This window comes from Eucyclogobius newberryi, unplaced genomic scaffold (assembly GCF_026437365.1).
Source record: "Eucyclogobius newberryi isolate DKJ021-1_F unplaced genomic scaffold, fEucNew1.0.hap1 SCAF_7, whole genome shotgun sequence".
In the NCBI taxonomy this organism is placed as follows: Eukaryota; Metazoa; Chordata; class Actinopteri; order Gobiiformes; family Gobiidae; genus Eucyclogobius; species Eucyclogobius newberryi.
In genome coordinates, this window is record NW_027316389.1 from 9,389,933 (window position 1) to 9,413,403 (window position 23,471).

Genomic DNA, 23,471 nt, shown 5'->3' on the forward strand with positions numbered 1-23,471 from the left:
ACAGGAGGAGATGTGAAACTTGCTGCTTAATTCTGTGAAGGACCCCAAGTTGAGCTGACCCTTATGGCCATCTCAACATTTGATGAATTTGTATCGCACCACACATAGGATGGAGCCCAGCCACATCCTATCAGGGGGTTTTGTGGAACTTCTGGTACAGTCAGAGGTGAGATTGCGTTACTGATGAGCAAACGCAGGCAAGGCAAGTTTAGAGCACAATTCATACAGAAGGCAATTCAAAGTGCTTCACACAGCAGGAGAAAAATGGAGTAAAATCACACAGACATGACAGAAATCATAAGACAGTTTAAGACCTAAAAGAGAAGAGTGCAAAGAAAACCATCTCAGTCATATTCACAGCTAAACAAAACTGTTTTAGCTCAGATTTGAACATTGTCAGAGTAGAGGCCTGTCTCACATCGTACAGATTTGATGCAGTGTCATCTCTCTCCGTGGAGGCACCTTGTAAACTACCTTGATTCTTGAACTTTATTAAATACAGAAAAGGATGGGAGTTAGTTTAGGGAAGCCACCACGGGAATCAAAAGAATCGGTAAAAGGAGACAAGGACTCAAGGTGATCCCAGGATGTCCTCTGGAGAACTCGACACCGACGACTCCAGGATAGAATATGCTCAAACCAAAAACAGATGGGACACAAGGCCATGTGTTATTGTGAGCTTATGGAAGTTTGAAAACCTGGCTGAATAAATCAAGTGAAAACACTGGTGTAGATTACTGGGAGTGTTTACAGCAGCTCAAGTCTACATGGATTGAGAGCTGCTGGTTTGACAAACCATGGGCAGAAAGTATGTGTAAAATGTCACATATTGAAAATCAGGAATGTTTGGGCCGTGTGCATTCCTTTGTAATCAATAAGGAGTATTATACTGTGAACTCATGAGGCACACGGCCACCACTGTCCATTCAGTTGCAATTACAGTTTGATTTTGAAACGAAAATCAAGTTTATAGAGCACAAAATCAAATTCAAAAGTCAAAGTCAGATCAAAGTTAAGAGATGATGATGAAAATATATAATTAAAAACAAAATTATATTGTCATTCATGCGTTTTTAACCTGAAAATAGAACAATTTGGTGAAATTAGGACAATACAATAAACTATTCAAATACACAATATTGAACCTAATTTCACATGTGTTTTAAATTGAAATTATAACAGGCGCCATTTAATTTTGCTGTAGTGATCCCTGGTCGGATGCATAGTTATTTATGGGGTATTTTTTGGGCATCAAACGTTTGGGAACCCCTGCTTTATGGAACTGCCTATTTGCAATTCCAGCTGCAAGTCTCCTGGGGTTTGTCTTTATCACCACCTACAGACCCACATTCTTCTAGAACAGCTCAAGCTCAGTCAGATTCGATGGTGAGCATTTGTGAATAGATCAGATCTTGCCACAGATTCTCACTGGATTTTGACTGGGGCCATTCTAACACATGGTTCCCTCCATCTTCCCATCCACTCTGAAGAAGATCACCCCCACAGCACCACCAGATTTGACAGTGGGAATGTTTTCAGAGTGTAGGTTACGTTCACACTGCAGGGTATGAAGCCCAATTCGGATTTTTGTTTGAACCGGATTTTTTTTTTTATGTGGTCGTTCAAATTATCAAAAAAATGCTGTTTGTGTCTGGTGTGAACAGAATGCATCCAAAAAACAGAACAAAATGTCACACGTAGCGCACTGTGTAAAGTAAAAAATAAATAAAAGGCCGCATCATGCTAATATAATGGATCCATGGTCGTACAAAGGCTTTATATTTCCGCTGGCATTGCAGACAGGAGTGCTTGATCCTAACTCCTTCACAATCTCCTCAATTACTGCCCGATTACGGTACGAAGCCACTATTTTTGCCTGAATCGATGTGTCGCCCCGTATATTGATCAGTTCACACAAACTTCTCCCTTCTTCCACCGGCTCCTTCGTCCTCCATCTGCCATTTCTCTCCACTTTGACTGAATCATCACGTTTATCCAAGAAACGTTATCTATTGATGTGGTTAAGATCGGACCTGGGGACGTGAGCGTTGAGTAGCGTTCTAAAAATCGAAATTGTGCCGTTCACGCGATCCTGAAAAAAATGTGATACAGGTCAAATCTGGGCAAAAAAATTTATCAGATTTGACCCACAGTGTGAATGTTCAGAAAGACATTCAAAAGGGTCAGATTTACACCATCAGAAAGGTTATGAAGACCAGATTGTAATACTTTTGGAATAATTAAGTTATCCCAAGGGAGATATTCAGTGTCTTCCATTTCAGCCAAAAAAGCTGTGACCTCTGCTGTGACCTCTGACCTCTGCTACTGTTACCTGTGTGTATACAACCACCACGGAGCCAGTCAGTGTTACTGGATTCATGCAGCTGACCACATCATAATATTTCATGATATGTCAAAAAGTTATTGAAGCGGTTTCATTAAATGTTGATATTCTATAAATGTTCTATAAATGTATTAATTAAGGAAGTAACAGAGTAATATATCTGAACTTTCTAGGCATGTATTTTCACAACTAATTTTACGACGTGTATAGTTTCATACAGTTGGGGCAAGCAACAAGCGTTTGAGGCAAATATTTATGACCCGATTTATGTTCCAACGACGTGGACGTCCCGGGAGCAGATGCCTCGACCAGAAAAGCAATATTGGGGCGGCTAAAAAACATACTTAGCCTTAATCAATTTTCATGAGGTTTGTTGCATTAAATTACAAATCTTTCTATAAAGACAATTAGGGTGACAAATGATCTTACCTGTATATTTTCAGCATTTCCGTGAAGTACATTTTCTTCTTCGCTTTGTTTTATGGCGAGTGGCACTCCACATTTAGGTGCATTTCCGCCATCTACTGTCTACTTGTTTTAATTGAGAACAAAAATATAGTCTATTCAGGAATAGATTGTAGGCGGATTAGAACATACTGGGATGTACTCGCTAGGGTTAATTTCCCTCCATAAGTCAATCAATCCTATATTCTTCCTTACATTCAAAACTGTTAAAAACTATTTGGTTTGAAATCAATGTGTTGAATAATAGAATTTCATTAGTTTTTTTATGTTCAGTATCATTCAATTGTGTCTCTTGTAAATATACAATGTCAATTCTCTCCCCCCCTGGCCGTCCTGAACCATCAGGGAGCTCATGAATTATCTCCTCCCAAAAAACACAAGCCAAAGGTTAGGACGACTGGACTCACTTTGGCTCGCAGCGCCTCCATCTCGGCCCTTACTGTCTGCAGATCACAAGTATTGTCTGAAACGCGCTGCTTGACTTCATCCATGCGTGCTCCGGTTACTCCCTCTACTTTCAGCTGAGCGGCCTCTGCAGCAGATACGGCCGGGGCTATGGCAGCTAACAACTCCATGGCACGCGGCACTTTGGACATCTTCATTCATCTTGGGCCAGCGGGATCCCATTTGTCCAGCGTGGAGGGACTGCGGTTCTCCGAGTCAGGTTTGCTAGCCATGTTAGCCTCGTTAGCTTTGTTAGCTTGTGATGCGGGCCGTCAGCTTTGTTTGTCTTAGTTATGTTACCAAACTTGTCTTAGTTATGTTACCAAACTTGTCTTCCTTGTTTACTCGTCTCTTGTTCTTGCTCTTAGGGATTAGGTGGGTCAAACAATGCTTTTAAAGCTAAGTTTTGCAGCAGCGCTGCCATAACCAGAAGTCCCCACTTCATGCTCTATCACATAAATGCAAATACAATTTATTTAAAGATTTATTTGAGTGCCCCTTTTTTAAAAATGCGCCAGAGCACACTCAGCTCCACCCTCCTGTTCTTTCCAAGAGGCCACCTGCCATCAAACCTTGTGCGGAAGCAGCTACATCCCCGCTGATACACGTGTGTTTGTTTGTTAGCGCGACTGGATCCCATCGCATCTTCTGTCTCCGCAGATTTCCGTCTCTTCTGAGCAGCTTGAACAGTCTTTTTCTGTCGTCCCTCAGCGATCGATTTTTGTACTTCACGTCTGAAGCGTGGAGCTGCACTGAAGGAACTCGCTGCTCGCTTCGCCACGCATCAACCACGCATGCGCAGCCAGGGTGCAGGTGTGCAGTAGCACGCAGGGAATGATTGATATGTGGGAGAACGACTCAGCTGTCCACGCCATGAGGAAATGAGACTGATTGGTCGCCAGAAATCCTCTAGTCAACCTTTAAGATTGTAGTTGTGACAAACTGTTGAAAAGTTCCAGGTGTAAAAATACTTTTACAAGCCACTGTATCTCTTCATCAGAACACAAGGACATGTTTGTGTGTGTGACATCTTTGTTTATCTTTAAATGACAGCCATGTCCAGTGAACTGGCTTCTTCTAGTCCGCTTCAGTGCTGCTGCTCTTAAATACTCAGTTGTCCACAGAAGGTCAGTTTGAGCAGGTAATCAAACACAGGTGCATGCTCAATGTGGTTTTTGTTCATGTAATTCGTTTGATGTAAGAGGTCACTATATTGTGCAGCAGTGTTTTCTGTTGCTCTCTACTGATCTTTTCATGCCTGTCTAGATATGACTAAACACATTACACGCCGCACTGGTGTTTCACATTATCACGCTGCAGGAGAAAAGTTTCATCCACAGACGTCTGACTCTTTTCTGTGTGTAGTTTTTTATGACAGCATTTCATAGCTCATAAACACAGTAGACAGTGGTGCAATGATTAAACACTGAAAATGTGATCGTTAGGAGTGAAATACAATTTAGCAGCAGCTATGACAGTGCCACACATGTCAATCTCCTGAAAGTATGACATCTAATTGTAGAACACCTGTTACTGGGAAAAAGTGGACATTTATTACAAATATCTGGTTTAAATTACAATATCTTTATTATTAAATCATCACAATCTTACTAAGAATTGCAAATTGACCTTAAATAACATTTATTTATTTATAATAACATTTAGATTACCGGTAGATTGAGATAAAGTATAATCCTTATAATTGCAGTTTTTAATAAGAAATACGGTATCAGAAAAGCGTAACTTTCCCTCTTATGCATTTCTTGTTAAATTAGTGCTAGCGTTTCATTTTCCCAGAAAAATAAGAGCTTTATTAAATTTTGTACAGTTAATCGGTTCATCTTTTTTTTTTTTGCATTTTTTTATTGTCAAGGATACTTTACATTGTGTCTGAAGGCTTCTTGCAGATGGATAAAAAAAATCTATTGGGGATGATTTTTCCACAAAAGTTAGAGTTTGCTGAGTACCGCAGGTGGTGGACACGCACTGGCCGTCCCTGGAAAGCCTCCATCAAAGGCGCTGTTGAGCACCTGGTCCAGGTTTGAGACCATGATGAAGTCCAGATCCGCTCGCACGTTAGCCGGCAGATCCTCCAGGTCCTTCTCGTTGCGCTTGGGCAGAATGAGACACTTGACTCCGGCCCGGTGCGCCGCCAGGACCTTGTCTTTGATGCCGCCCACCTGAGGAGACGGAGCATTAATCCAGCAGCAGCAGGAGACACCTGTTGTGCAAAGTGGTCAGAGAAACATACCGGCAGCACCAGCCCTCGCAGGGTGATTTCGCCGCTCATAGCCACGTCCGAGCGCACGAGTCTTCCGCTGAACAGAGAGGCGAGGCACGTCACTATGGTAACGCCTGCCGAAGGGCCGTCCTTTGTGACTGCTCCAGCGGGAAAGTGGAGGTGGATGTCTGTGCCTTCCAGTGGATCTGACGCCCCTACAACTGTATCGAGAAGATTTAAGAACAGGCATGTTAATAATGCAGTGTGTATGGCAGATCTCATGCAGCACTTCAAATTAAAATACACAATTTATGTTTGGCCAACATTTTGTGTGGTGAAATCATCAACATTTTCACCGGAGTTTAACCAATATAGCTTTTTTCTTGACTGATTCCAATGTTCTTTTTAATTTAGAGCAGCTGAAGACCCGATAAGCTCAAATAATATTTTGAAGCCAGTGTCTATGGCAGATCTCATGCAGCCCTTTAAAATAAAATACACAATTTATGTTTGGCCAACATTTTGTGTAGTGAAACCATCAAAATTTCCCCGAAGTTTAACCAATATAGTTTTTTCATGACTGATTCCGATGTTTTTTTTATTTTTTAAAGACCCGATAAGCGCAAATAATATTTTGAAGCCAACATAGAGGGCCGTGTTGGATTTACCCCAAATTATGACATGCGATAACTTTAAAACACAATTACGTTACTACAGCCTTGTTTCACTGCAACCCTTTAAGAGAGCAGACACATATACAGGCCTTTTCCAATAGCATCTAGTTGGTTCTACTCTTCTCTGTGCGACTCAGCCCTGCTTTAGTGCATTTCCATTTGGTGCTCCTCACTTTTAGTACTGTCTTTGTCGAGCCGCGAGCGCGGACTAAACGTGACGTCCACAGACCGTCATTGGTTAAAAGTGTAATGTTTCATGTGACGCGAGCGACTCCAGCAGCAGCAGGAGAAAGAACACCGCTGTGTCCTCCATAAACATGCTTCTCACTGGAGGAGACATGAAGAGAGTCATAAAACTATTGTATGAATCCCCCGGGAGACTGCACACTTAACTACCATAAAGAAGGACAGTAGGACAGATACATGCTTTTGCTCAGAAAGTTTACGATTAACCAACTCTTCCAGCATTAATTTGATAAACTCACGTGAGGATCTACACTCGCTTAATTTCATTTAGTGTTTAATTTTGTAAAAGAGCACTTCAAGCTGGATTAATAGTGATGCTTTTTTCGACTGCGCTGCATTGAACTGGGGAGTCAAATACGATAAGGACATGGATGAACGCTGTGGTTAATCAATTAAAGCTCCTCTTTATTGGCAGTTGCTCTAGCAGTATCGCTGATGTTTTATAGTGTCGATATCGTGGTGTGTAGCAGTTGTCATGTGGACCAGCTTTACACAGTGAGCACCAGATGTAATGGAAATGCAACTAGGGCCATGAGCGCAGCACAGAGTAGTTCAAGACAAAAGCATTAATGTTACACTTAAATATTCAAACAGAGCATCATTTATCTGCTTTAGTCAGATTGTTTTTAGTCTACACACTAAATAGTGTTAATATGATTTAATGACTTTTATATAGTAATAATATGTACATAAAACTATCAGTGTTGCGTACCGTTAGTGAGCTGGTAGGTTTTAGCGCTTGCGCGTAGCCAGCTGATGGCAAGGTGGGCCGACTCCTTCATCACGTCCCCCAGCTGACCAGTGAGAGTTAGATGTCCCTCCCCTTCTGTACGACTGGCCTCCACGAACATGATCTCACCGCCCAGAGGAGTCCAGGCCAGACCTAAGGCTACACCTGGCAGAGTGAGGCGCTCTGACACCTAACAACACACAACACATGTGAGACGGCAACGGACCGACTTCAAACAAAATGACCCAAATATAGAAGACAGTCAAACATAACTGAAACATAAAGATATGAACAGAGGTGAGACAGCTTTCCAATCAGCCTCATGAAATTGTCTGTATTTGTCTAATGCAGGTGCAGTGTGGTTGCAGAGCTTTACCTCCATGTCAAACACAGGAGGGCCCAGGATGTCTCTGATGGCAGCGTGGTCTATCACTATGGGCATCTCAGGAGGAGCTTCCTTAGCTGAAAATAAAACACTGAATTATTCATCTTTACCAAACATTAGACGTTGAAACTTTAACACAAGACATTATGTGAGACACTGTTGATAAGTTTAGGGATCTTCTCAAAATGGGTTGAAGCTGAAAAGACTTAATATTTTTCGTCTCTCTCTGGACCCCCTCCCCTCCTCCAAAGACTTAAGACTGGCTTCACATAAAATGTTATGCGTTGATAAAACGATAGTAGCTTGATAGATTCTGCTCACCTCTAGTGAACATCCCTGAACATCCTTTGGTATGTTTATCAGTAGAAGTTATGAACTCTCCAAATAATGTCACCTGTCGCACATGTGTGTTTACTCAATCCACATGGTCCACGGCGCGCCGTGGCCAGCGCGGGGAGCGGGGCGGGTGCTCCCTCACACGGGCCGCTGCGCGTCGTGATCCCCCGCACGGGCGAACATGGCGCGTCGTGATCCCCCGCACGGGCGAACATGGCGCTCCGTGCTCCCCCGTATGCACTCCCCGTGCTCCGCGCCCGTACTAATGTTGGCCTAATGCTCGTTGCTGAGAGAGTTTTGTAGCATTTCAAACAAACAATTACTGCCACAACCTCCCCCCCCCCCCAACTAAAGTAAAAACTCAAAAAGACTCTGCTGGTAATATGAAATAGCTGGTGTTTTTGTGAGCTGCATATTACATCTATTAAGTGGAGCACTGTAACAAGATGAACAGCTTTAACAGATTCATAAAAAATGCATGACAGGTATGAAAAAGATGAATACATGCTATAAATCAAGGAGCTCCTTACAAACAACCCGAGAATGTCAAATTTGTTGAAAGACTCAGTGAATCATTCTAAATTTTGCATTTGACATAGTTTCAAAGACTTGGAACATTAATATTATGTTGGTAACATCAAATGCTTGAATCAAACAATCAACAAAAATTAGTCTGAGGGCCGCATTTGGCCCCTGTGCCGTAGTTTGGACATGCCCGTCCTTACTATTTCACTTTTAACATTGCTTTTACATTAGCCGAGGAGGACCAGGGGGGCCATGGAAAAGCTAAGCCTGCTAAATCAATACATTTACATAATTGTTTGACTTGTGTCCTACTGTATTGCCACAAAATGTACTTTTATATGGCCTTCTGCGTGTTCTGTTGGCAATAGAAGTTTGTTTTCTTCTTTTCTGTAGGCCATGCTCAACTTACAGACAGTTACATGGTGTCATGACAAGAGGATGATTTAGGATGGCGATGTGAGAGGGCACAAACAAACGGACTGCTCTCACCCGCCTGCTGAGCCTGGCATTCAGGGATCAGACCCTTGCTGTTATTTTGACCCTCAGCCACCTTCACAGCCACTGCACGGCAAACAGTCCCAATCTTCCTCTCTAGAGAGCGCACTCCAGCTTCACGAGTGTACCTGGAATCACAAAAAACACTGCCCTTGTAGAAGGTTTGAAAACAGTTGGTTAAATCCTGCTTACTTGACACTCAAAAAAATTTGACAAGATTATTAGGTTAATTGATAATCATGATGAATCAAGTCACAATACAATAAAGAACCAAAAATAATAATACAAAAATTATTATCTTGACTATTTTAGTGTTAGAGTCTCAAAAAATATACCTAAATGTTAAGAACTATTTTATTTGGCTGTTTTTTTTTAAATCAAATTTAACTTTAGTTTATCCTTCTGAAAGTTCAATTCCATAAAGCCAATCACAAACTTGAGGAATAGTAACATGTTAGACAAAGGGAATGACAGAAAATTCAAGATTTATTATTATTATTATAAATCTTATTTATAAATCTTATAAATCTTATTTAGACTGAGTGGTCACTCACTCAGTCTAAATAATCTTGAATGATTTTAAAACAAGATCTTTCGACAATCATCCAAGAGTCATCAAGATTATCTTATCTTATCTTAATCTGCGGATCTATTCTGAGAACTGGACATTTATCCTGCTCTTAAGTAAGTAAGTACCCTCCTTATGATAGCATGTCCTGTTTATATATTTGTTTGCACCGTTTTAAGTTTCCCCACAAATGAATAATCTTTCTTACCCTAGCACCCCTGTAATGGGCCATATAAATCCTATTGTTAGCTGTCTTCAGCTCCCTCATCACTGATGAGTACCTGATCTGAATGACCAGGGCTGATGTCGCCTCATGGCCTCAAAATGCTGTTGTATATTTCCGGTCAAATGAAACAGCAGCACTTAGTCCCATCCTGTGTAGCATTTACCTGGAGATAACAATCTGAGTGGTGCATTGTGGGATATGAAGCTGTTGAGGAGTTAGTCCATGCTCCTCCAACTGCTTTGGGATCAAGTGCCTGTGAGCAATCTCCATCTTTTCCTCCTGCGTGTACCCTACAACAAATAAAAACATGTTGAGGTGTATAAAGCCTTTCTGCTCCATTCATGAAAGAATGTGGTTAAAAATATACCACAGATTATTTTACAGTTAACTTAAATTAGAAACATGCTAATGTTTCACTAATGTTCTAATGAACAGTATAGCTATGTTTAATCTATTTATTTAACATTCTGTGAGAATAGTTTGAAATAGACCCGTCCTGACATGTGAACCCACCTGGGACCTGCAAGACCTCCATTCGATCGAGCAGAGCTGGGGGAACGGTCGCTGTGGTGTTGGCAGTGGCAATGAAGAGGACTTGAGAGAGGTCAAAAGCAACATTTAAGTAATGATCTGTGAAGCTGTGGTTCTGCTCTGGATCAAGAACCTATGGAGGAGCAAGATCATTTGTCAACCTTTTGACAGTTAATGAATAAAATAATTAGAACAAGCATGTGAAATCGGCACGTTAGGCAACAATCCCCTCCTTGAAAAAAGGGGTTTGATCAGGGCAGTGGTGAATGTGAAGCATTTGCCTGGGAGCCCATTCGTGGGGTTTTGGGGGTTGCCAGAGTTCTGGTCATTACTCGGACCCATCGGGCCACAGATCAAGGAATTCAATGCAACGCATAAATACCCACCATCCAATACCATGAGAAAAGGTGGCTAGTACTGGGCCTCACGAAATTTCCCCTTGTGTGGACATTAAAGGATTATCTTATCTTATCTTATCTTAGGTCATGGGACTCAGAGTCAGGTCACGCTGACTGTGAAAATATGTGAACTGAATGCCAACCCGACAAGGTTAAACTAACCTTGACAAGGTTAAACTAACCTTGTCGGGTTGGCATTCAGTTCACATATTTTTGGGGAATTATGGCTTCTGTTTTTTGTGCACAGTCAGATAAAACAAGTGTTTTATTGTGTCGGTGAAGACGAAATCAAAGACATTCTAACTGCACTATTTGACATGGGTGTCCTGGCAGCAGGGGAGCCATAGTCGAGTTTACCAGTTAAATAAAAACCTGCGCTGGACTCAGAACCTTCTGAAAGGTTAAGCTTTGTGAATATAATTGTGAATTCAATTAAATACAATACATTTACTTCTGTTCAGAATGATGTGCTTTTTCAATGCAAAACCTGGATCAAAGCCCTTCGTCTAATCAACAGTGTCTTTGAAAACAAGCTGTTAGCTCCAGTTATGTAATTAATGATTGTTAATCATTGACTGAGGTTCAGGAGGTGGACCACGCCTCAACATCCTCCTCCTGCAACCATTCCTCCACTCTTTAACCACACCTCTAATTACCCAGAAGCCCTATCCTAGCATCTCTGATTATCCACACCCTGTGTCTCTATTGTCTTCACCTCAACACATCCCCATCTAAATAAGGGGGGGTTCTTAATCGGCTGGGTTGATCACCTGAGATGGAGCCCCTCTCTTGAGTTGCTACTCAGCCAACTCTAATCAATCTACAGTGGGTACGGAAAGTACTAGTCTTTGTTTCATTGCAGCCATTTGCCAAAATCAAAAAAGTTTATTTTATTCCTCATTAATGTACACTCAGCACCCCATCTTGACAGAAAAAAACATATTTGTAGAAATGTTTGCAAATGTATTTAAAAAGAAAAACTGAATCACATGGCCCTAAGTATTCAGAGCCTTTGCGCAGTATTGAGTAGAGCAGGGGTGGGCAAACTACCAACTACAATTTTTTTTTTTTTACACCAATGGTCTCGGGCTGGCCCTCCAATACTTGCCTGGATTCGAATATGGCCCTCGGAGGAAAATAGTTGCCCACCCCTGAAGTAGAAGCACCCTTTTGAGCTAGTATAGCCATGAGTCTTCTTGGTAATGATGCAACACGTTTTTCCTCCAGCTCTGCTTGCCCATCAATAAAAGTTACTGCGTTTTTGGAAAACAAAATTGTCCATATTTCTCCTAAAATGGGCCAAAGTACAGCCGTTGTTGTCTTGGTTGTTTTGACTTCCGCCCAAATCACAAACTGCTCTGCCATTGGATTCAGTCCCGCCTGGGGGCCCTAAATGCCATGGGATTGGCCCATTAATCCACTGTTTCAGACTGCAAACAAATCAGCGGGAGCCCAACAAGATTCTTAAAGAGTTTGTGAACTCACAAACATCATGAGAATTCATTTTGCTGGCAAGGTTACTAAACACAGGTAATGGGAGAAATAAAGCTAACCTCTAGTAGGGCAGCAGCAGGGTCTCCTTGCAGACTCTTTGCCAGTTTATCCACTTCATCCAAAAGGAACACAGGATTATTCACTCCTACAGTCTTCAGCCCATTGATAATTCGACCTGGCATGCTGCCCACATACGTGCGTCTGGAGATGTGGGAAGGAAAATGACAAGTAAAGTTATTCTCAACCAAGGCAGCCTTCATCGGGGTGGCATCCTGAGAAGGCTTCTGGAAACCACTATGAAGAAATCAGTACATACCATTTTAAAATGTTTTGAAAAAATGACACAGACAAAATAAAGAGTGCTTTAGCTTCCCTTTTTCTTCTTATGACTTAGTCATACTACAAGGCAAGGCAAGGCAAGTTTATTTGTAGAGCACATTTCATACACAAGGCAATTCAAAGTGCTTCACACAACATGTGCCTGTCAGGATTTACAGCTTAAGATGTACGCAAAGCATAAAAAAACTATAAAATGAAAATCTGAAAAAACAATGTGGACAATAAAGTCATTCAAGTTAAGTTATTGCATGAAGACATGGAGGTATGCACTGTGAAGACTATACAATTCAAAGAAATGAAAGGGAGAAAAAAACTTAATTCAATGGAGAAGATCATATCAACCTTCAGCATAATTTATTTAGAAGAATTGTCTGTCTTTTAGCCTTGTGCCGATGTTATTTTGAGCACATGGTTCTCATCAGACTTCATATGTGTCCGGATTCCTAAAGCTCATCAAAGCTTTTCAGATTAGTCCGACAGTCCATTTACTGCTGTGCAAACCATAAATATACCCTAAACCAAGATGAATGACATAAAAAGCATGAACAAAAGGTTGAACAAGTATTTAGACTTCAATACAATATTCAGGTTTGCAAAAAAACGTTTTATTCAAGTAAACATGTTTTTTTTTCCTGGTAATTGGTATTGAACTAAGTAGATGACCATTTGGAATTTTGTCAATTGTAAAACTATAATATTCATCCAAACTGGCATAGTACTTGACTTCCTGTTCAAAACTGCAGAACTGAGACCCTGCCTCTTCACAATGATATTTCACAGTGAAATTAGCAGACTTTTGTGTACAGTTTTTTACTTTTGAAGAATGGCTATTGAAAATGTGTGTGACTCGATTTCTTAATAAAAAAAATAAAAGCACATCTAAATATAAAGTTGTGTGAAAACAGACGTTTGGTGAGCACTTTACTCAAACATGCATGAAAATACAACTTTGACTAAGCTAATGAAGGGCCGACCATTGTAACGTTGTAAAAAGTAAGTCTCTCCTTGAATGACCTGAATGAGTCTGTTTGCCAAAATCGCATTTTAATTTCCATTGGACCTGCTAAATCCAATAAAAAGCTTTACAGTATCAATTTGTAGGGTCAGAACATTCATTCCACTTGTTCAGAAAACATGCTCAAATGTCTCTATGGGGTAAACTTGTCATTACTTTGATTATTGTTTTTTTATTTCGTTTTTATAATGATCAGTTTAATTGTTAAGTGGCTACATAACATAATATATATTCATCAGTGTCAAATTTCACAGTTGTACAATCAATTCAACAATTTGGCCAAACACTAACATAAACCTTTTCTGATTTGGAGTTTGAAATGGTTTTCAGACTGACCTATGACCTCTGATGTCTGACTGGTCACAGACTCCTCCAAGAGCGATGCGGTGAAACTCTCTGCCCAGGGTCCGAGCGATCGAGCGCCCCACACTCGTCTTACCAACACCAGGTGGGCCCACAAAACACAGAATGGGGCCCTGGCCAGAAATGAGGGCACATTATTTCTTTAGATACACACTCAAATAAATGTAGTTTCAATGCACCTTTAGTGAAGACTTCAGCTGTCGAACAGCGAGATACTCCAGCACACGTCTCTTCAGCTTGTCCATGGCATAGTGGTCATTGTCCAGAAGAGTCCGAGCAGAGCCAATATCCAGGCAATCTGAAAGTGACAATTAAGAGTAAATACAGTCTATAGTATACACTAATGCCTAATGTTGGGTTAGGTGTCTTTATTCGTACCCTTGGGTAAATTGGTTTGCAATGATTAAGAGACAACACACCTTAAGAGTACAATAGCTGCTGGGAGTCTCTGCATATATACAGACTCCACACTTCGTTGTGGCCGTCCAAACAGCTTGCTAGCCCATTTCACAATATGAGAAAGTGCATTTGTGTTCTTCACTGACACATTTATAAATCAAGATGACATGCAGAAGGCTAAGATGGACTCAATGAAAGCAGAATAAAACAAAGACATAAGAGTCTTGTCCACACCAAAAGTTGCTAGTTTCCTGAGGCAGTGCAGGCGTTTGTGTCTCTTCTTGCACACTGCCTCACAGTTGGCATCAAAGTTAAGATTAGAGTCAATGATTGTGCCCAGGTACTTATACTGAGTCACCAGCTCCACAGTCTGACCATTGACTGTGACCGCTTCACAACTGTGTGTGCGTTTTCTAAAATCAACGACCATATCTTTAGTCTTGTCAACATTCAGAAGTAGCGACGACTCACACCATTTTGCAAAGTCTTGTACAATTGGCCCATGGCTGGTCTCCCCCTCATAGAGCAGGCTCACAATGACATCAGCATATTTAAGACTGAACCTGTTATCATAGTGGCTCTGCAGCATACTGGTATAGAGGATATGAAGTGACGTCACGCCGTCACGTGGCGCCACTGTTGTGGACGCCAAGAAAGACGAGCACGCACGTAAACACGCCAGAAAGATCGCAGCTTGCTGTGCAATTGGATGCACCAATCGTCATCCAAGCTCTTGTAACTTGTCAGTGCTTCAGCAGTGTACGAAGACGATTTGTTGATCAGGTAATTGTATATGTCCGGGTAGCTTGTTACTGCAGAAGAGCCGCGACTCGCTGAAAACACTGGCTGTAACATCGCTTTCGGCAGGGAGTAGGGGTCTGGGCATCCTATCTCACCAATCTCTGATAAATAACGCTCTTTGTGAGGGTCTGACAAACTCGCAGCTTATTCAGAAAGTCCATAATTTGCAGAAAGGTCCGACATCACAGTGAGTGTACGTGTATTACGTGTATCCGTGTGCGTGTATCCGTGTGTTCTTGCAGTCCGCAACGATTGCCCAACTGAATCACAAGATGGCGTGACGTCAGGTGCACGTCCTCTATACAGGATGAACAACAAAGGTGGTCAGTTAAAAAGCTGAGAATTCATCCAACAAGATTCTTGCTCAAGTTAAGAGACAATTCATGAAAATATGGGGCTGGATGGTGTTAAAAGCTGAGGTAAAATCCACAAATAAAAGCCTGGTATGAGCTTTGTGTCCATCCAGGTGGTTAAGAATCAGATTCAATAAAGTAACAGTGGCATCATCAACTCCCCTGTGTGGCCTGTATGCAAACTGTAAAGGGTCAATCAGTAGACCGTAGGATTGTGGGTCTAATTATTTTCTCAAATGTTTTCATTACAGTCGACGGAAGGGCAACAAGTCTATAGTCCAAGTGCTTTTGGGCGATTTTGTTTTTGAACAGGGACAATCGTGGCATCTTTTCACACTTTGGGCACCGTCTGTTCTTTTAAAGAATGAAGATGAAATGATAGATGGGGCAGAGTTCTACTGCACATGTTCTGAGCAGACGGCCACAAATTTTGTCAGGGCCAGGGCTTTTGTTTACTTGAGTTCTTTTAAAAGGTTCTTTCTACCTCAAACTTTTCAATATTAAAGTGCTGTGTGTCCATAAGTTGCCATTTTAGTCTCTGAATTAAGTTAAAATCTTCAGTATTGAAGCGGTTATAAAAACTATTAAAAGCACTTGCTAATTAACTATCAGGATTAAATTAAGATTAAAACCCTCCACAAACACAGTATAGGTTGTGGGGTTGTGAAGACCTACACTCGTCTTAGATCACACTGAACCCATTTTATTTGCAGACAGGTTTTCTTCCATTTTTTGCTTTATAAGCCCTTTTAGATTTTGTTATCTCCATTTTTAGCTCCCTGTTGACGTTCTTCTGCACATTTGAAATGACCCAGTTTAAGAGCCTGCTTCTTTTAATTATACGTTTTTATTATAAGTGCATTTTTCCCTCTTTATTATCAAATTCAAGCTTTAACTGACTATCCTTCGCAACACGCTATGTCATAGTGTATGTTCTACACAATTTTGTGAATATCCACTAATGTATCTTTTTTTCATTTACGTTTTCATTGTTAGTATAACTGCACCGTGTGAATATTTACAATGGTTAAAATGCAGAAGAGGTTTTAGAGACATTGCTTACTCCAGAGCTTCTCAAAGTGGGGGGCGCGCCAATTTGGTGGGAGCAGTGCCAAGACCACGTCCGCCTCTGTGCCCCTCACACACGTCTGCCTCTGTGCCCCTCACACACACGTCCGCCTCTGTGCCCCTCTCACACACGTCCGCCTCTGTGCCCCTCACACACACGTCCGCCTCTGTGCCCCTCACACACACGTCCGCCTCTGTGCCCCTCACACACGTCCGCCTCTGTGCCCCTCACACACACGTCCACCTCTGTTCTGTGCCCCTCACACACACACGTCCGCCTCTGTGCCCCTCACACACACACGTCCGCCTCTGTGCCCCTCACACACACACGTCCGCCTCTCTGCCCCTCACACACACACGTCCGCCTCTGTGCCCCTCACACACACACACACACGTCTGCCTCTGTGCCCCTCACACACACGTCCGCCTCTGTGCCCCTCACACACACGTCCGCCTCTGTGCCCCTCACACACACGTCCGCCTCTGTGCCCCTCACACACACGTCCGCCTCTGTGCCCCTCACACACACGTCCGCCTCTGTGCCCCTCACACACACGTCCGCCTCTGTGCCCCTCACACACACGTCCGCCTCTGTGCCCCTCACACACACACGTCTGCCTCTGTGCCCCTCAAACACACACGTCTGCCTCTGTGCCCCTCACACACGTCTGCCTCTGTGCCCCTCACACACGTCTGCCTCTGTGCCCCTCACACACACGTCCGCCTCTGTGCCCCTCAAACACACGTCCGCCTCTGTGCCCCTCACACACGTCTGCCTCTGTGCCCCTCACACACACGTCCGCCTCTGTTCTGTGCCCCTCACACACACGTCCACCTCTGTGCCCCTCTCACACACGTCCGCCTCTGTGCCCCTCTCACACACGTCCGCCTCTGTGCCCCTCTCACACACGTCCGCCTCTGTGCCCCTCACACACACGTCCGCCTCTGTGCCCCTCACACACGTCTGCCTCTGTGCCCCTCACACACACGTCCGCCTCTGTTCTGTGCCCCTCACACACACGTCCGCCTCTGTGCCCCTCACACACACGTCCGCCTCTGTGCCCCTCACACACACACGTCCGCCTCTGTGCCCCTCACACACACACGTCCGCCTCTGTGCCCCTCACACACACACGTCCGCCTCTGTGCCCCTCACACACACACACGTCCGCCTCTGTGCCCCTCACACACTCGTCTGCCTCTGTGCCCCTCACACACTCGTCTGCCTCTGTGCCCCTCACACACTCGTCTGCCTCTGTGCCCCTCACACACTCGTCCGCCTCTGTGCCCCTCACACACACGTCCGCCTCTGTGCCCCTCACACACACGTCCGCCTCTGTGCCCCTCACACACACACGTCCGCCTCTGTGCCCCTCACACACACACGTCCGCCTCTGTGCCCCTCACACACACACGTCTGCCTCTGTGCCCCTCACACACGTCTGCCTCTGTGCCCCTCACACACGTCTGCCTCTGTGCCCCTCACACACACACGTCTGCCTCTCTGCCCCTCACACACACACGTCTGCCTCTGTGCCCCTCACACACGTCTGCCTCTGTGCCCCTCACACACACGTCCGCCTCTGTGCCCCTCAAACACACGTCCGCCTCTGTGCCCCTCAAACACACGTCCGCCTCTGTGCCCCTCACACACGTCCGCCTCTGTGCCCCTCACACACACGTCCGCCTCTGTTCTGTGCCCCTCACACACACGTCCACCTCTGTGCCCCTCTCACACACGTCCGCCTCTGTGCCCCTCTCACACACGTCCGCCTCTGTGCCCCTCACACACACGTCCGCCTCTGTGCCCCTCACACACGTCCGCCTCTGTGCCCCTCACACACACGTCCGCCTCTGTTCTGTGCCCCTCACACACACGTCCGCCTCTGTGCCCCTCACACACACGTCCGCCTCTGTGCCCCTCACACACACACGTCCGCCTCTGTGCCCCTCACACACACACGTCCGCCTCTGTGCCCCTCACACACACACGTCCGCCTCTGTGCCCCTCACACACACACGTCCGCCTCTGTGCCCCTCACACACACACGTCCGCCTCTGTGCCCCTCACACACACACGTCCGCCTCTGTGCCCCTCACACACACACACGTCCGCCTCTGTGCCCCTCACACACTCGTCTGCCTCTGTGCCCCTCACACACTCGTCTGCCTCTGTGCCCCTCACACACTCGTCTGCCTCTGTGCCCCTCACACACTCGTCCGCCTCTGTGCCCCTCACACACTCGTCCGCCTCTGTGCCCCTCACACACACGTCCGCCTCTGTGCCCCTCACACACACGTCCGCCTCTGTGCCCCTCACACACACACGTCCGCCTCTGTGCCCCTCACACACACACGTCCGCCTCTGTGCCCCTCACACACACACGTCTGCCTCTGTGCCCCTCACACACACACGTCTGCCTCTGTGCCCCTCACACACGTCTGCCTCTGTGCCCCTCACACACGTCTGCCTCTGTGCCCCTCACACACGTCTGCCTCTGTGCCCCTCACACACACACGTCTGCCTCTCTGCCCCTCACACACACACGTCTGCCTCTGTGCCCCTCACACACACACGTCTGCCTCTGTGCCCCTCACACACACGTCTGCCTCTGTGCCCCTCACACACACACGTCTGCCTCTGTGCCCCTCACACACACACGTCTGCCTCTGTGCCCCTCACACACACGTCCGCCTCTGTGCCCCTCACACACACGTCCGCCTCTGTGCCCCTCACACACGTCTGCCTCTGTGCCCCTCACACACGTCTGCCTCTGTGCCCCTCACACACACGTCTGCCTCTGTGCCCCTCACACACGTCTGCCTCTGTGCCCCTCACACACACGTCTGCCTCTGTGCCCCTCACACACGTCTGCCTCTGTGCCCCTCACACACACACGTCTGCCTCTGTGCCCCTCACACATGTCCGCCCGAAGTTTTGCTTCTGACCGTTCATTTGGCGATATAAAGCATATGTATTGTAGCTGTGGTTTTCAGTTACTGCAATAACCTCATGAAGAGTTTTGAACCTTGAAACAGCACAGCCTCAACAAAGTATGAGGAATATTCTACTGTCCATACAATTGCTAATAATTTCAGCATTTTTTTTTTTTTTTACCTTTACTGCTTTTGTTCCATGGCAACTCCACCATTAGGTCCAAGTAATTTCTTGTGAGTGCATACTCGGGCATTGACTGGGGCATTTTTTTAAGCCTATAAACAAATAAGACCATAAAATCATATTTGCTTTAGAAACGATATGTAGATCAAAATATCGTATGCAGGTACCTCTTGAGCTCTTTGATGCAGACTTTCAGTGCTGCCTCACTCATGTTGGCTCCATAAATCTTCCTCTCCAGCGCTGTGGTGTCATCACCATCCTCATCCTCGTTCTCGTTCTCCTCATCCAGATTAAACTGCCGTCTAGGGAACACTTTATGCACCTGAGCAGACATGACATGAAATATCAGCTCAAATATAAACAAATGAGGTATTTTAACTGACCCTCTTTTCGTTGTAAGGATTAAACTTTCTGGTTTTCTGAAGGAGCTTCAGTGCCTCAATTTGTCTGGTCAGCATCGGCAAAGCCATTTTGAATCTGTCTTCCAAGGTTACAGCATCCAAAACCTATAGAGAAATATATTATATGGAATGTTCTATAATACCGTATACTAATTATGTCAATTTACCTGATCATAATTAAGAACAAAATGAGTTGTTTCACCTGGAGTTTTTCCTTGTTTGAAGTGCGAATCATAGACGCTACGACATCTGGAAGCGTTTCCTTGGGCAGACTGTCCAGAAGACGCCTAAACTTGGCAACCACAGGAACCGACATATCCAACATACCCAACAACTGCACGCAGAAACACACAGTGAGACCAGGGTTACAAACAGCACTTCCATCAATCACTGCCTGCTTTGGTCAAAATCCATCATATTCCAATGAGAAACATTGAAACACAATGCTGCTTATTTCTATGTATACTCCTCGATTTTGACATTTTTAGAAACAGATCTGTCATTGATCTGGCATAATCTGTGACTGTAAACAAATGTGGTTAGTTCTTTGCTTTACATTCAGGTTTTGGTACTTAAAATGTGCTATTTTTTTAAGCTAATTGATCTACTTCTTTAATAAATAATATAAATCATTTAGCTTGATTGCTACAGGCCACTCCCCCTTCGGCACGACTGCTGCTTTGACACTTATTGGATCTTATCTCTCTTTCAATCCTCAAACATAATCTGTTTCTCGATACCCAGTGGCTGCTGATATTTACCAGTAAGTTTGCCACTGTACCTGTTGTGTTTGTGACTTAGCCTAGCGCTATTTTTATCTGGTTCAAAGCATCTAAAACTCCTTCGTCTTCTTTGGTGTTTTATGGCGGTTGGTATCCACGTCTTACATTACCGCCATCTACTGTAGTTGTACGTCTTAGACTTTATTCATGTGCAATTACTGTCGTAATCACAAGCAATTAAGGCCATATTCATGTGCATATAACTGATGTAAATAAGAGTGTTTACTTACCATTAGTATTAGTATTATTTAGTCTTATGTTGTTTTTTTTTACTTTATTTAATTTTATTATTATTTTATTTTTATTTTTTATTTTTTTTCCTCCATTCCCTATTAAGATATGAGAGGAGTTTTGATAAGAGTTTTTTGTTTTGTTTATAAGAGTTCTTCTATTTAAAACTTCCTATAAGTTATCTGTCCTTTCCCCCTGTATCTACTGCGTTGCAACACCTAAATTTCCCCATGTGTGGACAATAAAAGGAATATCTTATCTTATCTTATTCTTTGGACTTTATTCTTGAACAATTTGGCATCTAAAACAAAATTGTTGTTACTTAATACATATTTTTCCACAATGTTATTACGATGGGATTTTTATTGCTTTTATTATAGTGTGATTTTGATTTCACATTAAATTAACGTGTTAATAATGCTGACTGAAACGGTCAAATGTCAAACACCTGTATCGCAGCCTGATGAAACTTCTGGGACAACTCTCCAAGCTCTCCATCTTCTCCTGTGACACCCGGTGATGAAGGACTGGTGTACTGCTCCAGTTTGTCCAGCTGCTCCACCTGAAAAGAAAGCCACTCTGTATTAAACTGTATATAGCCTACTAAAATTATTCATTGTATGCATTTCATTTTCCAGTAGGCCTATTTGACGCGTTACCTCTGCGAACACAAAAGGCCGATCTTTGAGCACACTAGACACTCTAAAACGACACAGTCCAGTGATGAGAAGAGTGTAGTGGGGCTTGGGCCAGTTACTACCCACGACCTGCACGGATATCCCAGCAGTGCCAATCCTAGACAAAAACAAAGACCTGAATGATATACAATACACAGAAAGATTTAACAAAACAGAGCACAATACGCAAGCAGCAAACAGACATAGAATATACAGCAGGCATGTCCAATCTAAGGCCCGGGGGCCAAATGCGGCCCTCAGACCAATTTTTGTTGGTCCAAACAGTACTTTTTACAGTAAAATTTGGAAAATAATTCTTGATGTTTGCATTTTGATGTTATACCAACTTGATATTTACGTTCCGAGTCTTATTAAAAGGCGTGGAGGCGCATTGAAACTATGTCAAATGCAAAATTTCCATCGATTCACTTTGTCCTTCAACAAATTTGACAAAGTTGGGTTGTTCGTGGCCCCCTGCTCTGTGTAAGTTTCAAAATGTGGCCCTCGACACCCCTGATATACAGACTTAAGGTAAATCTGCTGAAGCTGAAAACTGTAGGTCCAAAAGGTTTAACTTTTGTGGACTGTCCTTTGGTAAAAACATGCTGCTGAACTTGTCTGATCTGTCAATGCAAGGGTAAAGTCCACATCTATACAGGCCTACTGCAAAGTGCAAGCTTACATGTCACAAGCACACACACTTTTACAGAACAATGTGTTATCTCCCCCTTGATAAAGAAGTGGGAAAAGCATTGACTTTGTAATAATAAGCATGGACATTAGAAAGGGTCATAAACTCCCCCCCCCCCCCCCCCCCCCCCCCCCACGTCCCCGGAGATAATGAGGTCACATGTTATGAAAGTAAAAAGACCGTGCGTTACTTGTGCAAAGAGGGTAAATCCGTGTCATACTCCGGGTCCTTAGTGTCAGGAATGACTCCGATGATGGTGCTTTTCAAAGAAGTTCCTGTTAAAAGTCGGTGCTTCACCAGCTGCATGTTTCTCGGAGAGTTGACGCTGAACCTGACAGTGGAGCCCGGCAGGAGGACTCCTTCATGGGTCAGGAGCAGCGGGAGACGGCTCGGTATCTCTATTCCTCCGCTGGAAGACATTTCTATTACAACCACCGCAGCTGCGAGTGCGACTTCTGCTCTTCTCCCCCGGATTCACCACAACAAACAGGTCAGGCACGCTCACCAAGCACTTCCGGGTGATTACAAAATAAAATAAAAATAATGAGACAATCTTACTTTGCCTATGACTGACAATTTTACCTGGTTTTTAATATTTTAAAATACTACATTATTTTTATTCCTTGTATTACTCGGACGTACATTGTTTTATTTTTTTATGAATTGCATTGTGTTTTTATTTTTTATTTTTTGTATTGTGTTTGAAACACTGTAAAGCACTTTGAATTGCAGTTTGTATGAATTGTGCTTTTTAAATTAATTTGATTTGATAATGTAATTCAGTGTCTAATGCAAATTTAGATCATTACATTTAATATTTTTGTCAGCTGTGGCTGTACAGGATATAGGCTATGGGTTTCTGTTCATAGGTGATATTTTGAGAAACCCATAAATCGGATTAAGGGAGCAAACGCAGTATATTTATAGCTAAAGGAGCAGTTGACATGGTTCCAGCAGCCATCTTCCCACTGTAAAAGTCTACTCCAAACTCCTGCACTCTAAAAGTTGGTTCCATTCCATACGTTGAACACATTTTCAATGAGTTTGCGTAATTAGCCTCCAAACATCACAAACTATGAAATATCAGGGCTGTTTTGGCGACTGACAACCACCTCAACCACACCTCATTTGAAAACATTACCGCATGT

At 43.6% G+C, this 23,471-nt stretch overlaps 1 protein-coding gene across 1 annotated transcript; it reads right to left on the bottom strand.

Moving 5' to 3' along the window:
• Positions 1-5,095: 5,095 nt before the first annotated feature.
• lonp2 (lon peptidase 2, peroxisomal) lies at positions 5,096-22,808 on the bottom strand. Its single transcript, XM_072434825.1, has 17 exons — positions 22,514-22,808; positions 21,615-21,750; positions 21,404-21,517; positions 20,145-20,276; positions 19,925-20,047; positions 19,709-19,863; positions 19,539-19,633; positions 13,979-14,097; positions 13,773-13,912; positions 12,142-12,283; positions 10,173-10,323; positions 9,823-9,949; positions 8,860-8,993; positions 7,501-7,586; positions 7,107-7,314; positions 5,505-5,695; positions 5,096-5,433 (listed from the first exon to the last, which is right to left on the bottom strand). The coding sequence occupies exons 1-17, from the start codon at positions 22,741-22,743 to the stop codon at positions 5,203-5,205; spliced, it is 2,514 nt and encodes an 837-aa protein (XP_072290926.1). The 5' UTR covers positions 22,744-22,808; the 3' UTR covers positions 5,096-5,202.
• Between the last annotated feature and the right edge of the window lie 663 nt (positions 22,809-23,471).

What these genes read in the sequence shown, in the direction of transcription:
- lonp2 (XM_072434825.1), bottom strand. Translation starts at nt 22,743, where the DNA reads ATGTCTTCCAGCGGAGGAATAGAGATACCGAGCCGTCTCCCGCTGCTC. An exon ending in ATGGAACAAAAGCAGTAAAG is followed by an intron (nt 14,098 to 19,538) that starts GTAAAAAAAAAA and finishes TGTCACTTTCAG; the next exon opens with ATTGCCTGGATATTGGCTCT. An exon ending in CTCCTGTGTTTGACATGGAG is followed by an intron (nt 7,315 to 7,500) that starts GTAAAGCTCTGC and finishes GTGTGTTGTTAG; the next exon opens with GTGTCAGAGCGCCTCACTCT.